This window comes from Planococcus citri, chromosome 3 (genome assembly GCF_950023065.1).
Source record: "Planococcus citri chromosome 3, ihPlaCitr1.1, whole genome shotgun sequence".
Lineage (NCBI taxonomy): Eukaryota > Metazoa > Arthropoda > Insecta > Hemiptera > Pseudococcidae > Planococcus > Planococcus citri.
The window spans coordinates 14,699,749-14,713,265 of record NC_088679.1 but is presented as its reverse complement, the minus strand read 5'-3'; the positions used below and the strand labels follow the sequence as shown (position 1 = coordinate 14,713,265).

The 13,517-nt window shown below is 35.4% G+C and overlaps 1 protein-coding gene and 1 long non-coding RNA gene across 5 annotated transcripts in view; one reads left to right on the top strand and one right to left on the bottom strand.

Annotated features, from left to right (window-relative positions):
* The window catches only part of LOC135841273 (uncharacterized), a 282,388-nt gene that overhangs the window by 22,921 nt on the left and 245,950 nt on the right, over positions 1 to 13,517 (top strand). The window lies entirely within an intron of this gene.
* LOC135841266 (poly(rC)-binding protein 3-like) overlaps positions 1 to 13,517 on the bottom strand; it is a 113,478-nt gene that overhangs the window by 22,788 nt on the left and 77,173 nt on the right. For all 4 annotated transcript variants that reach the window (XM_065358148.1, XM_065358150.1, XM_065358147.1 and 1 more), the window contains exon 5: positions 6,643 to 6,906. In XM_065358148.1, coding sequence (XP_065214220.1) covers positions 6,643 to 6,906 — 264 coding nt within the window. The remainder of the gene's footprint in view (positions 1 to 6,642; positions 6,907 to 13,517) is intronic.

Here is a 13,517-nt window from a genome sequence, read left to right as displayed (position 1 = left end):
CTGTTGATTAATCATTCATTTTATAACTAACTAATCCACCTTAATTTTTCTTTGTTTCAGGTGAGTACAAATTTTCTTCCAAAAAATGATAGAATATCAACTCGCGTATGAGAATAAGTAAGTAATTTTATAATCCTTATGAAAAAAGTTATGTAAGTCACTTCTACACCTGTGTCTTTTCATTTTCAATAGCAAATCAAAATAAAAAATTTTAAAATCACGAAATTTGAAAATCAGTTGAAATAATTTTCCGTCAGGTTTGAATCGAGGTGATCTGAATTTCTGAATACGAATTTGGAAAAAGTAGATCAAATTTTTGAGTTCACAGATGATTTTGATTTTTAACGAATTTTAAAAAAAAATTAAACTCTGGTCAAAAATGGAAAAAATTAAAATGTTATCAAATGGATCAAGAAAGCTGAAATTTGATGTGTGGCCTGTTTTTTTCCCTCCAATCGTTTGGAAACGGTTTCGAACCATTTTGAGTGGTAGTTCCGGAGCACCCTAGCAGGTTTTTGAAAATTGAAATTCCATTTTAATATGCTGAGTCGATTGGAGGTGGTTTCGGACTGTTCTGGAGCCTTCGGGTATGTTTTGGAAATTTCAAATTTTTTCAATGCGGTCGATAAACTGTCCAAATTAACTTAAGCGTAATTTAAAAAAAAAATACAGGGCATCCAACAGGTAGTGAAAGTAGTGAAAAAGTAGTGATTTTAAAAATAGGCAGGTAGAGGGGTACATTTCCCCCTACCCACCCATTTTGGGAGGGGTGGTAAAAAGCACCTAGAAGGATAGTGCTAGGTTAGTGCTGGTTAGTGCACGCATCCCCGACGTTAGTGCACGCCCTCTTCACCCCCATTTTTCAAAAAATATGTGGGGGGGGGTACAGGGAAACGTGGTACCCCCCCATTCACGGAAGGGGGTTAAAAACCACCTAGAAGGTTAGTGCTAGGTTAGTGCTGGTTAGTGCACGCATCCCCGACGTTAGTGCACGCCCCCTTCACCCCATTTTCAAAAAAATATGTGGGGGGGGTACAGGGAAACGTGGTACCCCCCCATTCACGGAAGGGGGTTAAAAACCACCTAGAAGGTTAGTGCTAGGTTAGTGCTGGATAGTGCACGCATTCCCGACGTTAGTGTACGCCTCCTTTGCCCCCATTTTTTAAAAAATATGTGGGGGGTACGGAGAAATGATTTACGAAAAAAGGGGAAGAACGTCGTTGAAATGGTTAAAACCCACATAGTTCGACTCAGTTTCGTTAGTGCTGGTTAGTGCACACACTTATACAATTATTCCCCCTTCCCCTCCCCCCAAAAATTAAATAAATAATTTTACACACTGTGGTCCAGTAAAATCAGCATCGAATAGGGAAAATCTAAGTGGCAAGCTGATTTTCGGTATATTGGTCCATTTTGATGTCCTGAAAACGAATCCTAGGAGTCCCCTACTGTACCGGGTGAGCTTCTTCCCAAATTTTGGATCTTAGCTCCCCCCCATCCGGGTTTGACCAAAAAATCTCGAATATGTAATACATGCATTCGTGACTCGAAAATGGTTGCAATCAATGGGGGGGGGGGGGTTTCAATTCTACAAACCAAATTTCAGATTTTCATTTCGTTATTCATCGAATATTTTTTTGAAAGCTTCTAACGCAAGAATGGTTTTAAAAAATGTTGTTGTATGTACTTGTACGTCAAATTTCCCATCAGATGAGCCATTGATCAATTTTCCAGTCCCAAGGGGGGGGGGGTGGACCTACGGCGCTTCGAACATACGGGGGTTTGGAATAGCTTCATAACGTTGATAGTTAATACTGATCGTAATATTTTTAATCATTCAAAAATGGTGGTTGAATAATCATCAATCATCATTAAATCGATTATATGTGTTGTTGTTTTACCAGGCGAATTATTTGACTCCTGTTACGAGATGTATTTTTTAAGTGTTTCAACGACTTTTCAATCCTTCCCCATCCCTTTTCACCTGTGAAAGTATATTTTCACACACTTTTTCGCAAAATGTGATTTTGTGTCTTCGCTGAGGACTCTTCTCCCCTCCCACTTCCGCAATTTTTTCTAAAAGTCCCTATTCTGTAACATTAAACTAAAAATTCCCTCTAGGTACCTTTTTTAAAGGCGTTCCCATAGCATTCTTGCTCAAAAATGATTTTCGTCACAAACTTCTAAAAGTTTATGGGGGAGGAGTGGGATAGGAAATCACTGTAATCTTAATCTGCACACATCATAGTTACCTTCGGTTTCATGTGAAACAAACAAACTTTGGAGACTCTCATTTCTCAAGACTTGAGTGAACATGAAGCAAATCTGATTGTGGAATTTAGAATTACATAAGGGATTCCAAATCAGTGATTAAAATTCGAAAAGCTTGCAATTGGACTTTCAGGCAAACATATTGAAGTTGAAATCTAAAACTGAAAAAAAATATTGCGAATACTTTTTCTTAGATTTTATGCGTTTATAATTTATAATTACCAGGGCTCGGATTTTTATGCTGGAGCATATTTTTTGAATGCATAAGGGATAGGGAATTTTCCAATTATCTCCATGATCCATTAAATTTCTAGTAAAATGAGCCTAATTTGTTAGAGCATGTTTTGGCATATTTCACCATAAAAGCATAGATATATAAAGCATATTTTGGTATTTTTTAGGGAATATTTTGCGTTTTTAGAGCATATTTTACGTTTTTAGGGAATATTTTGCTCAATTTCAAATTTTTGCATCAAATTAGTATTTGGGTATTTTTCATTTTTTTCCCCGCAAAATTTGTGAAACTGGCGATAGCTCATTCGTACCTACTTATTTTTTTTGTTCATTTTATTTGTTTTTTATTCCTTTAATAATGAAATTAGAATTACCTTTCCGTGATTTTAAAACGCTATGTTTTGGATTTTTGTTCGTGAATTCTTGGTATTACAGAACAGTATAACTAAAATCGTATAGGAATTGATTTTTCCTGTAAAACAATACCCATATCGTTAGGGAATATTTTTACTTTTTAGATCGAGCATATATATTTAAGCGCATATTTTGGATTTTTCAGGGTAGTCCGCTGTGTACCCCAAAAAAACAAGGTGAACCACCACCATACCATTTTTGAATGATTAAAAATATTACGATCAGTATTAACTATCAACGTTATGAAGCTATTCCAAACCCCCGTATGTTCGAAGCGCCGTAGGTCCACCCCCCCCCTTGGGACTGGAAAATTGATCAATGGCTCATCTGATGGGAAATTTGACGTACAAGTACATACAACAACATTTTTTAAAACCATTCTTGCGTTAGAAGCTTTCAAAAAAATATTCGATGAATAACGAAATGAAAATCTGAAATTTGGTTTGTAGAATTGAAACCCCCCCCCCCCCCCATTGATTGCAACCATTTTCGAGTCACGAATGCATGTATTACATATTCGAGATTTTTTGGTCAAACCCGGATGGGGGGGAGCTAAGATCCAAAATTTGGGAAGAAGCTCACCCGGTACAGTAGGGGACTCCTAGGATTCGTTTTCAGGACATCAAAATGGACCAATATACCGAAAATCAGCTTGCCACTTAGATTTTCCCTATTCGATGCTGATTTTACTGGACCACAGTGTGTAAAATTATTTATTTAATTTTTGGGGGGAGGGGAAGGGGGAATAATTGTATAAGTGTGTGCACTAACCAGCACTAACGAAACTGAGTCGAACTATGTGGGTTTTAACCATTTCAACGACGTTCTTCCCCTTTTTTCGTAAATCATTTCTCCGTACCCCCCACATATTTTTTAAAAAATGGGGGCAAAGGAGGCGTGCACTAACGTCGGGAATGCGTGCACTATCCAGCACTAACCTAGCACTAACCTTCTAGGTGGTTTTTAACCCCCTTCCGTGAATGGGGGGGTACCACGTTTCCCTGTACCCCCCCACATATTTTTTTGAAAATGGGGTGAAGGGGGCGTGCACTAACGTCGGGGATGCGTGCACTAACCAGCACTAACCTAGCACTAACCTTCTAGGTGGTTTTTAACCCCCTTCCGTGAATGGGGGGGTACCACGTTTCCCTGTACCCCCCCACATATTTTTTGAAAAATGGGGGTGAAGAGGGCGTGCACTAACGTCGGGGATGCGTGCACTAACCAGCACTAACCTAGCACTATCCTTCTAGGTGCTTTTTACCACCCCTCCCAAAATGGGTGGGTAGGGGGAAATGTACCCCAGGTGGAGTAGTAAAAACTTGAAATACATAATACTGAATTTAGTCAAAAATCCAGGGCTTGTACTAGGTTACTTTTTTCAATTTTTTTTGAGAGGGGGGGGGGTGTTTATAATTACTAGATTATTACACCCTATGTCAGATTATATTGAATTTATGGTTACTTTAGTTACTTTTTTTCAAAATTGTCCGAATTTCTCAAAATCTAGGTTCTAATTTGGGAAGAAAACAAAAAAAATATATCTCTTTATGCCAAAAATGCTGAAATACAAATAACCAATCCTACCTTTTTCAAAATTGGCAAAAAAAAACTCGTTTCTTCCTAAAAATTTATAAAACTTGTGCCTTCCCCTTAAAAATGGAAAACGTTGCATTCCCCCCCCACCCCCGCCTCAAAAAATCCCAAAAATCTCGCTTTTTCAGTAGAAAATGTCAAAAATTGATTTTAAAAAAAAAGTAATTTTTTACTAAAATTGTAAAAGTCTTGATTTTTGCAAAAAATTAGTGAAACTTCTCGACCCCCCCCCCAAGTTGAGCTTTTTGGCCAAAAATTAGGTACCTACGCCAATGTTTCGCTTTTTACCAAAAAAATTGCAAAATACCTAGTTGACCTCTTTCGACAAAAATTGCGCCCTACTAGAAAATTTCTCGAGTTTGAATAGCTCTTTTCGAAGAAAAAATGAAGGGGGCAAGCGGAAGGCTCAGAGGAATTTTTTGGCTTTGCAAGAAATATCAATTTTTTACCAATTAGGTACCAAGGAGTCTGATTTTTGAAAAATATTGTCGATGTCTATCTTTTTGTCACAAATTCTCACTGTTTAGCAAAATTTTTCTAGGTGCTTAGTCTACCTACCAATCACTTTTTGCCAATAATTCACAAATAAACAATCTTGCTTATTGCAAATGTTGTCCAAGTCTTGCATTTTGCAAATTTACTGTCAAAAATTCTCACTTTCCTGCAAAATAGCCAAAAATTGCGTAAAAGTCTCTTGCCTTTTGCTAAAAGTGTTGCCGAAATCTTATTTCCCACCAACACAGTAGCAAAAAAGCTCGCTTTTCGCCTAAATTGCCATGAGAAGTATCATTTTTTAACAAGAATTGCTAAAAAGTGACGAGGTTGTGTTTTATTTTGAAAAAAATTCCAAGAAGTCTCACTCATGTGTAACTTTTTCATCTCGGATTGTCTAAAAATGCCCTTTCTGTTGCCGAGAAATTATCAGAAGTTTCGTTTTTTCGCCAGAAATTGCAAAATTCTCACTTTTTTGCCCCAATTGCCAAAAAAAATCTTGATTTTTCAAATCATAAACTTGTAAAATCGAAGTTTTTTTGGCAAAATTTGAGAAAAAAGTATCACTTTTTGCACACTTGCCGAAAAATTCTGATTTTTGCTAAAATTGTATAAGTTTCTTTTGAGTTCGATTTTTAGATTTTAATGAAAGAGGAAAAGTTCGGGTTTTTTGGGTGGTTTTTTTCTGCACTAAAATATTTACTCGCTTTTTGTCATTTTTTTGGTTATATTATTTGATTACTTTTTCGAGCTTTTTTGGGTACTTAAAGTTACTTTTCTTTGGAAAATAATTAGTACAAGCCCTAAAAAAGCAGTAAAAAAATGAAGACATTCAAAACTTTCCTGTGAAAAATTTGATTTTGACATTTTTTTGTGTATGGGAGGGGGGAGGGGAGGGGAGGGGAGGGGGGTTGAGTGGAGAGCTTTTTAAACATTTTGTTGAAGAAAGCAGTGAAAAAGTAGTGATTTTTTCAGAAAAAATTCCTTTAGATACCATGTCAATCTGTTTTGAAAAAATGCCCCAGTTCCAAAAGATATGTACAAAATGTATTTGAGATTCTGCGTTGACCTAGGTCATTGGCATCAAAATCCAAGACTATCTTGTATGGTTCTACTGAGCGGTTAAAGATTTGCAAATCGCTTAATTTTTGGGTAAATTTGCGATTTCTTCGCAAATTATTTCGTATTGATCACGCCAAAATGTTGAAATTATTACGATCAGCTCACAAATCTGGCGGAATCAATTGGTTTTTAATTTTTCGGTGGCGATTCGAGTGCCACGAATGGTAGAAAAAAATGTAAATTTCACGCGACGCGAAGCGTACTTTAATTAACGTGGCCAAAATAGTCGATCGATTCAAATTGTGCGATACTTTTGATTTTATGCCAGGTGTGAATTTTATCGATATAAATAGAAGACCTAAATTCCGATATTTTTTCAATTCGGATGCGACATTTTGCCTATTAGACGCTTAATTAAACTTCGCAATGCGAGTAATTTTGGTCCATCTACGATGATAAATTTTAACGTAAGTTATGTACTACTCGTACATAAGGAGGTTAATGATGTACTAATTCTTTCGCGCGTAATTAGCTGTACATAATATATATTAAATAAGTGTAATGTATAATTACCTCCAACATAACGCAACATATATGATATAAACATTGAATAACTGAGTCTTTAGTTCCGGTCATGGTGACTGCCCGTTCCGTCGAATTTGGTAATAAATCAGATGATACTTGGATACTGGCTCCGCTCGATCCGCGAATCTCTTTTATTTTCGAACCTCCTTTCCCAATTAGCGAGCCGCATTGAGACGCCGGTATTATAAGTTTTATCACTATGGAAGATGCACGTTGGCCGTTGTTTTTATTTTGATTTTGAATGTCTTGAAACTACATAAGTATAGAGGGACAGTGCGAAAAATAGCGTATTACGAACCTTGAATAATTTATATACGTATATTTTCTACGAATACTTTGTGATTTATAACGTACGAGAGATTTTTCAAATTTTTATATACGTATCACGCGGCTGATTTTATCAACCTTTCCTGTGTCATTTCTAGTATTTTTTCGCTCTCTCGTTCTCTAATTCGTTTCATCGTAAATTATTTATTTTAATTGGACGCGTAACGCGTACCATACAGTTGGTGAGTGGTTTTTTTCTCCGTGTTTTTTCAACCAACCGCGTATTTCAAAATACGTACGTATAGTCGTCTATACGTAGCCATATCAATCACGCATTTTTTTATATTGGCAATTCGTCGCTGTTTAATACCTATTTTGTGTGATTTCTGGGTTTATCTTTAGCTCCGCAGAGTGGCAAATGTTTGGTTGAGTACGGTTTTTTTTTTCGCTCTCGGTTTCAAGTTCGTCAATTCGTTAAGTTATACGTACGTACGTACGTAGGTATATCTGCGCGAATTCCGAACTGTCCGCGTATAATTTATCATAATTAAAGTGTCATTTCAAATTCGCCATTTCGCGCAAACACACAGACAATGTTTTTTATCAAGAATTGGTTACGCGGGAATGGTGCCAAAATGAAAGCTTTTTTAACGGCGAAAAAGTATACCTACGAGTTTTTTGTACTCCGAGGATGGTGAAAGAGGAGAGAGAGGTGTTTGAAGGATTCGCAATCGCATTTGGAACGAGGTGAGATCTGAGAAATTTTATTGATGATTTTTTTCTGTCGAATTGTGGAACAGTATGGAGAATTTGTTGCTGATGGATAAGAGGAAGAGGAGGTGTTGATTTTCAGTTCAATTTGTAGATGATGGTAAATTGTGGTTTGGAGATGTTCTGTGGTGTGAAGGAATGAGGGTCATTCCACGTCAATCGGACCAAGAAGTGGTAGGTGGGTTCGCCGATTTTTTTGAAATTTTTCCTGTGGAAAGACCTTCCAAAGGGATGACCAATGGCGCAAATCCCAGCCCTCTAGCCCATTTTTAACGGCAGCCAGGGGGTGTCAAAGTTTTCAGTGATCCTAAAATACCATCCATTTCAGCAGTGGATTACTCGATAACCGCGATACCTATCAAAATGGAACTTTTTCCGATAGTTAGGGGTTTTGAAAGGATTTTTGGTGATATCATAAAAATCAGTGTTGCCACTTTTTTTCGTACAAAAAATTAGCCGAAAAAGTTTCAAAACGTAGTTTTTATATCGTTCCGACTCCCAAAAATTCTGAAAAAAATATATTATGGACAACTTTTCATGCTGAACAACATATTAAAAAATTGGGATGGTAACTTGGCGCAAAGTCGATTTAATAAAATTTAAAGTTTGCGAAAAAATGCGATTTTTTTATTTAAAACATGAAAACAAGTTTTGATAGGTAAAGTTGACCCATTTGACCCCTATTTTTACGTATCTGTTGAAAAAGTTGAAAAACCCCTTTCACTCGATGAAATAAACTCCTCACATGAAAATCAAAATTCGAAAAAATTCAATTTTCAATTTTAAACATCAAAAAAAGTTTAAATTGATTCAGTTGTCTTATTTTGACCTCTTTCTGACGTATTTCATGAAAAAGTTGATAAAAATGAAACTCACAACAAAAAAATAAAAATTCGTTCATTTTTTGAATCTTATCGAATTTTGATTTTTTTGTGAGGAGTTTATTTCATCGAGTGAAAGGGTTTTTTCAACTTTTTCAACAGATACGTAAAAGTAGGGGTCAAATGGGTCAACTTTACCTATCAAAACTTGTTTTCATGTTTTAAATAAAAAAATCGCATTTTTTCGCAAACTTTAAATTTTATTAAATCGACTTTGCGCCAAGTTACCATCCCAATTTTTTAATATGTTGTTCAGCATGAAAAGTTGTCCATAATATATTGTTTTCAGAATTTTTGGGAGTCGGAACGATATAAAAACTACGTTTTGAAACTTTTTCAGCTAATTTTTTGTACGAAAAAAAGTGGCAACACTGATTTTTATGATATCACCAAAAATCCTTTCAAAACCCCTAACTATCGGAAAAAGTTCCATTTTGATAGGTATCGCGGTTATCGAGTAATCCACTGCTGAAATGGATGGTATTTTAGGATCACTGAAAACTTTGACACCCCCTGGCTGCCGTTAAAAATGGGCCAGAGGGCTGGGATTTGCGCCATTGGTCATCCCTTTGGAAGGTCTTTCCACAGGAAAAATTTCAAAAAAATCGGCGAACCCACCTACCACTTCTTGGTCCGATTGACGTGGAATGACCCATTCAAATTATTGTTCAATTTAGGTTTCGAATAAGTTAAACTTGCGTAATCTGTTCGTTGTAATGAAATATTTTTTTAAATACAAATTGGATTATTTTGGGTACTATGATTTTTTAAGGCTTTTGACGGATTGATCATAAAAGGAAAGTGATTAATTTTTTCAAAATGAAATGAAAATTTCAATGATTGATACATAATAATAAAGGATGAGTCGTTCAAAAACGAAATTTCATTGCCACATTTTTCAGAATAATTTGAACAGTTTCTGAAAAATGAAAATAAACTTTTGAAAAACGCAAAAACCAAATAAAAAAACATCAATTTAACAGAATTGAATGAATTTTTTTCTGGAGGGAGGGAAATGGACCCTGGGTTTTTAAAGAAACATTCTTTAATGTTTGAAATTTTTAGTTTTTTAAAATGACTTATTTCTCCTCTATCTATCTCTTCAAAACGTGGGAAAAATTGGATGAGTTTTCAGGGTGTCTAACAGTCCAGCGATCCAGAAGGTTGGGAAAAGTTCGTCTTTTTGCCTATGGGTCCTTTTTTTCAAAAAAGTCACAAAAAAGTGCCTCTTTTTCCGAATTTTCAAATTAATTGTATTAGATGAAAAATGAAAACTCATTTATTCAGAATTTTTTATTTTTTTTAAACGACGTCAAAAAGTACGATGGATTAATAATAGCAAAAAATTAAATATTTTGTTAATGAGAACTAATTTGATTACTTCCATTGTTTAGTGTATTTTCTTGATTATTTTTTTGTTTCTTTTAGAAATTATGAATTTTTTAACCCTTTTTTTGGCAATTTGGTAAACACGAGTTATGAGGGGGGTGTGGACATTTTCAAAAAGGTCCTTTCACGGTCCTTATTTCAAGTTTTCAGATTTTGTTAGACACCCTAGTTTTGCAGAGAAAACCATCATTCAATGTACAGGGTTCCCAGAAATATCGAGCACCCCTAAAAAAGTTTTCTACTAAAATACTTTGGTTGGGCACAGTGAATGATAATAATTATAGCACATGATTGGTTGTTTGACTGGAGAGATAACATTCCACCAATCATATGCATCTATTTCACGTTGCCAACCTATATTTTTAATGGAAAACTTTCTTCGGGGTGCTAGATATTTCTGGGCACCCTGTACCTACAACCTACATAAGTAAATGTTCCATTATTATTTTGGCCACCATCAAAATTTGAACATTTCCTACTGGTGTCTATTGAAAAGCTTGACAAAGCCCAACCATCTGAACAAGCAAGATTCTGTAAGGGAAGAAGCACAATTGACCACATTCATGTTATGCGCTAGATCATTGAAAAATCTAACGAATTTAGAATGCCCCCATGTTTGGCATTCATTGATTTTGAAAAGGCATTAGACTCTTTGAAAATTGTGTCTATGATGACATCTCTTGAAAATATTGGAATTGATCCTGCTTACTTACACGTCGTGATTGAGTATATTTACAGAAAATGCCACAGCTTCTATTACAGTCAATGGAGAAACAGCAAAAACAAGACTCAGAAAGGGAATAAGCAGGGCTGTATGGTAATTTATGTTGGTAAATTACGACGGTATTTAACCGTATTTTACGGTATTTTACCAAAAGTTTATTACCGTATTTTACCATAATTTACCAAAAAGCCAAATTGAACACTTTTTTCCCATTTATTTCCTTCATAAATTTCCAAATTTCCATGGAAATTCATAATTTGAAAGTTACCAAAAAATTTTCCCCATAAATTTCCAAAAAATGTCCATGAAAAATTTCCTATAATCTCTAATAACACCCAAAACAGATGAAAATTTACTTCAGAGGCAGGTCAGAAGTTCAGAACTTTGAAGTCAAACTACAAATAACTCTTCATATCCAAATTAGTAAAATACCATAAATACGGTAAAATACCGTATTTTACCGCTGTATTTTACCAGCGAATAAATTACGGTAATTTAACAGCCCTGGGAATAAGACAGGGAGGTGCCCTTTCACCTAAATTGTTCACAGCCACACTCTATAACAGTAACAGAGATATACTATGGGGAGAAGCAGGACTAGAGATCTATGGAGAAAAATTGACCCTTTTGCTGTATGCTGATGATGCGGTGCTGATAGCACAGGATATGGACGAACTTCAGGGAATGCTGGACAAGGTGAGAGATGCATGTCTAGACTCTAGAAGTAGGACTGAAAATTAATAAAGGGAAGACCAAGACTAGGTATGTGCAATGGATTTGTAACTGATAAAAAATATGCCCAGCTGGAGGATGATGAAGTTGAAATGGTTGATGGATATGTGTACCTGGGCTGGGATTATGAACTTTCGTTAATACATATTAACAAATTCGTTGACTCACATTTTTTTTCTGTGACTTTTCGTTAAGCCATGTTAAGTTTATGTGAGAAAATATCTGACGTTAAGTAAACAAATTCGTTATCTGTAACAAAAGTTCATAATCGCAGCCCTGGGCCAAGATATGACAATGAATAACGATTTCAACAGAGAGATATCCAGGAGAACAAAGGCATCATGAGCAGCATACTCAGGGCTGCGAGTAATAATCAGAGAGAAGTCAATACCTATATGCTTGAGAAGGAAGGTAGCCAATCATTGCATCATCCCAGTGGCCTCATATGCTAGTGAGACATGGGCATTGAGGAAGAAGCTGGAAGATAGAATTGTCCAGATGCAGAGGCGAATGGAGTGATCAATGCTGGGGATGGACAGTGGAGAAAATTTGTGAGACCACAGGAATGACGGACATTATGGTGACCGCTAAGCGGAGTAAGTGGCGCTGGTCTGGTCATGTTGCCAGAAGTGAGGATCAGTGATGGGTGATAAAGACTACTCAGTGGAGACCAGACAGAAAATGGGCGCTGGGGAGACCAAAACGGAGATGGGAAGATGAGATACGAACATGTGATGGAAAATGGTGGAGTACAGCCCAAAACTGGAGCTCGTGGAAAGAGGTTGGGGAGGCCTTCATCCATCAGTCGATTGAGAAAAAGGGCTAAAAAGAAATAAGAAAGAAAGAAAGTTCAAAAATGGGGAAAAAATTGAAAACAAAATAAGTTTGAAAAAAATTATAAAATGTTGCTGAACATTTTGGATAAGCTAGAATGAGATGAGCCCATTTCAGAAATGGATAGAAGTCATGAAACAATTCAGAATTTGAGTAAATAATTGCAAAAATGCTTAAAACAACAAATTGTCACTGAAAACTACGAAGAACTAATCGAATCGTTATCAAGAAAAGAAGCAATTTTGCAACAATTACTTCCATGGAGTGTCGAAATTGGCATTAAAATCACTAAAAATTGACATAAATGTGATGAAAAAATGTCGAAATTTGACAAAATTTGAAAATTGCTCAAAATTCCATTCACAGGTAAAAATGAATAAAATTTAAACTATCTCAAATGACAGAAAAACAGTTGAAACGTATGAAAAAATTGATCAAAGATTGTACATATGTATAAGTAGCTCGTGGAGTTGTTTTTCAAAAATACAGTCATCTTTGTTCGGGGGTGTTTTTTGAAAAACAACGTTACTTAAATGGAAAGTCATAACTCATACGGTTATTCCTCAAATTTGCATCTCTACATAGGATGTTTTCTTCAAAAAAAATATTGTTAGCTAGATGAAAAAATCTTGACTCGTAAAGTGGTTCTTCAAACTCACATTTTTATTTCGGGTGTTTTTAAAAAAACAACGTTAGCGAGATGGAAAATTGTAACTCGAGAGGTGGTTTTTTAAGTATAAATCATTGGACATTTTTTGAAAAACAACGTTAGTCTGATGCAGAATTATATCTTATAAAGGTAGTTCTTGAAAATAATTCACGATTTGTTTTTTTTTTTATTTAAAAAACAATGTGAGCCTATTGAAGAATTATTAATGATTTTCAAAATATGGATAATTTATTATTTGTTGTGTTTTTTTTATAAACAACGTTGGCTGGATAAAGAATTGTGGTTCCATAAGGAGGTTTCTCAAATATTCAGCTTTTTGTGGGCCATTTTGACAAATAACGTTAGCTAGATGAAGAATCGTGACTCCATAAGGTGGTTTCTCAAATATTTAGCTTTTTATGGGCCATTTTTATGAAAAAATAACGTTAACTAGATGAAAAATTTCGACTCGTTGAGTGGTTTTCAATAATTGAAGATAAAAACCAGTTTGAGACATTTTTTTTTTTTTTTTTTTGAAAACAGTGACTTGGAACGTACCTATGTAATTTTGTTATTACATATTATTTTTTTCCCATTTACTGCCTAAATGAGTACC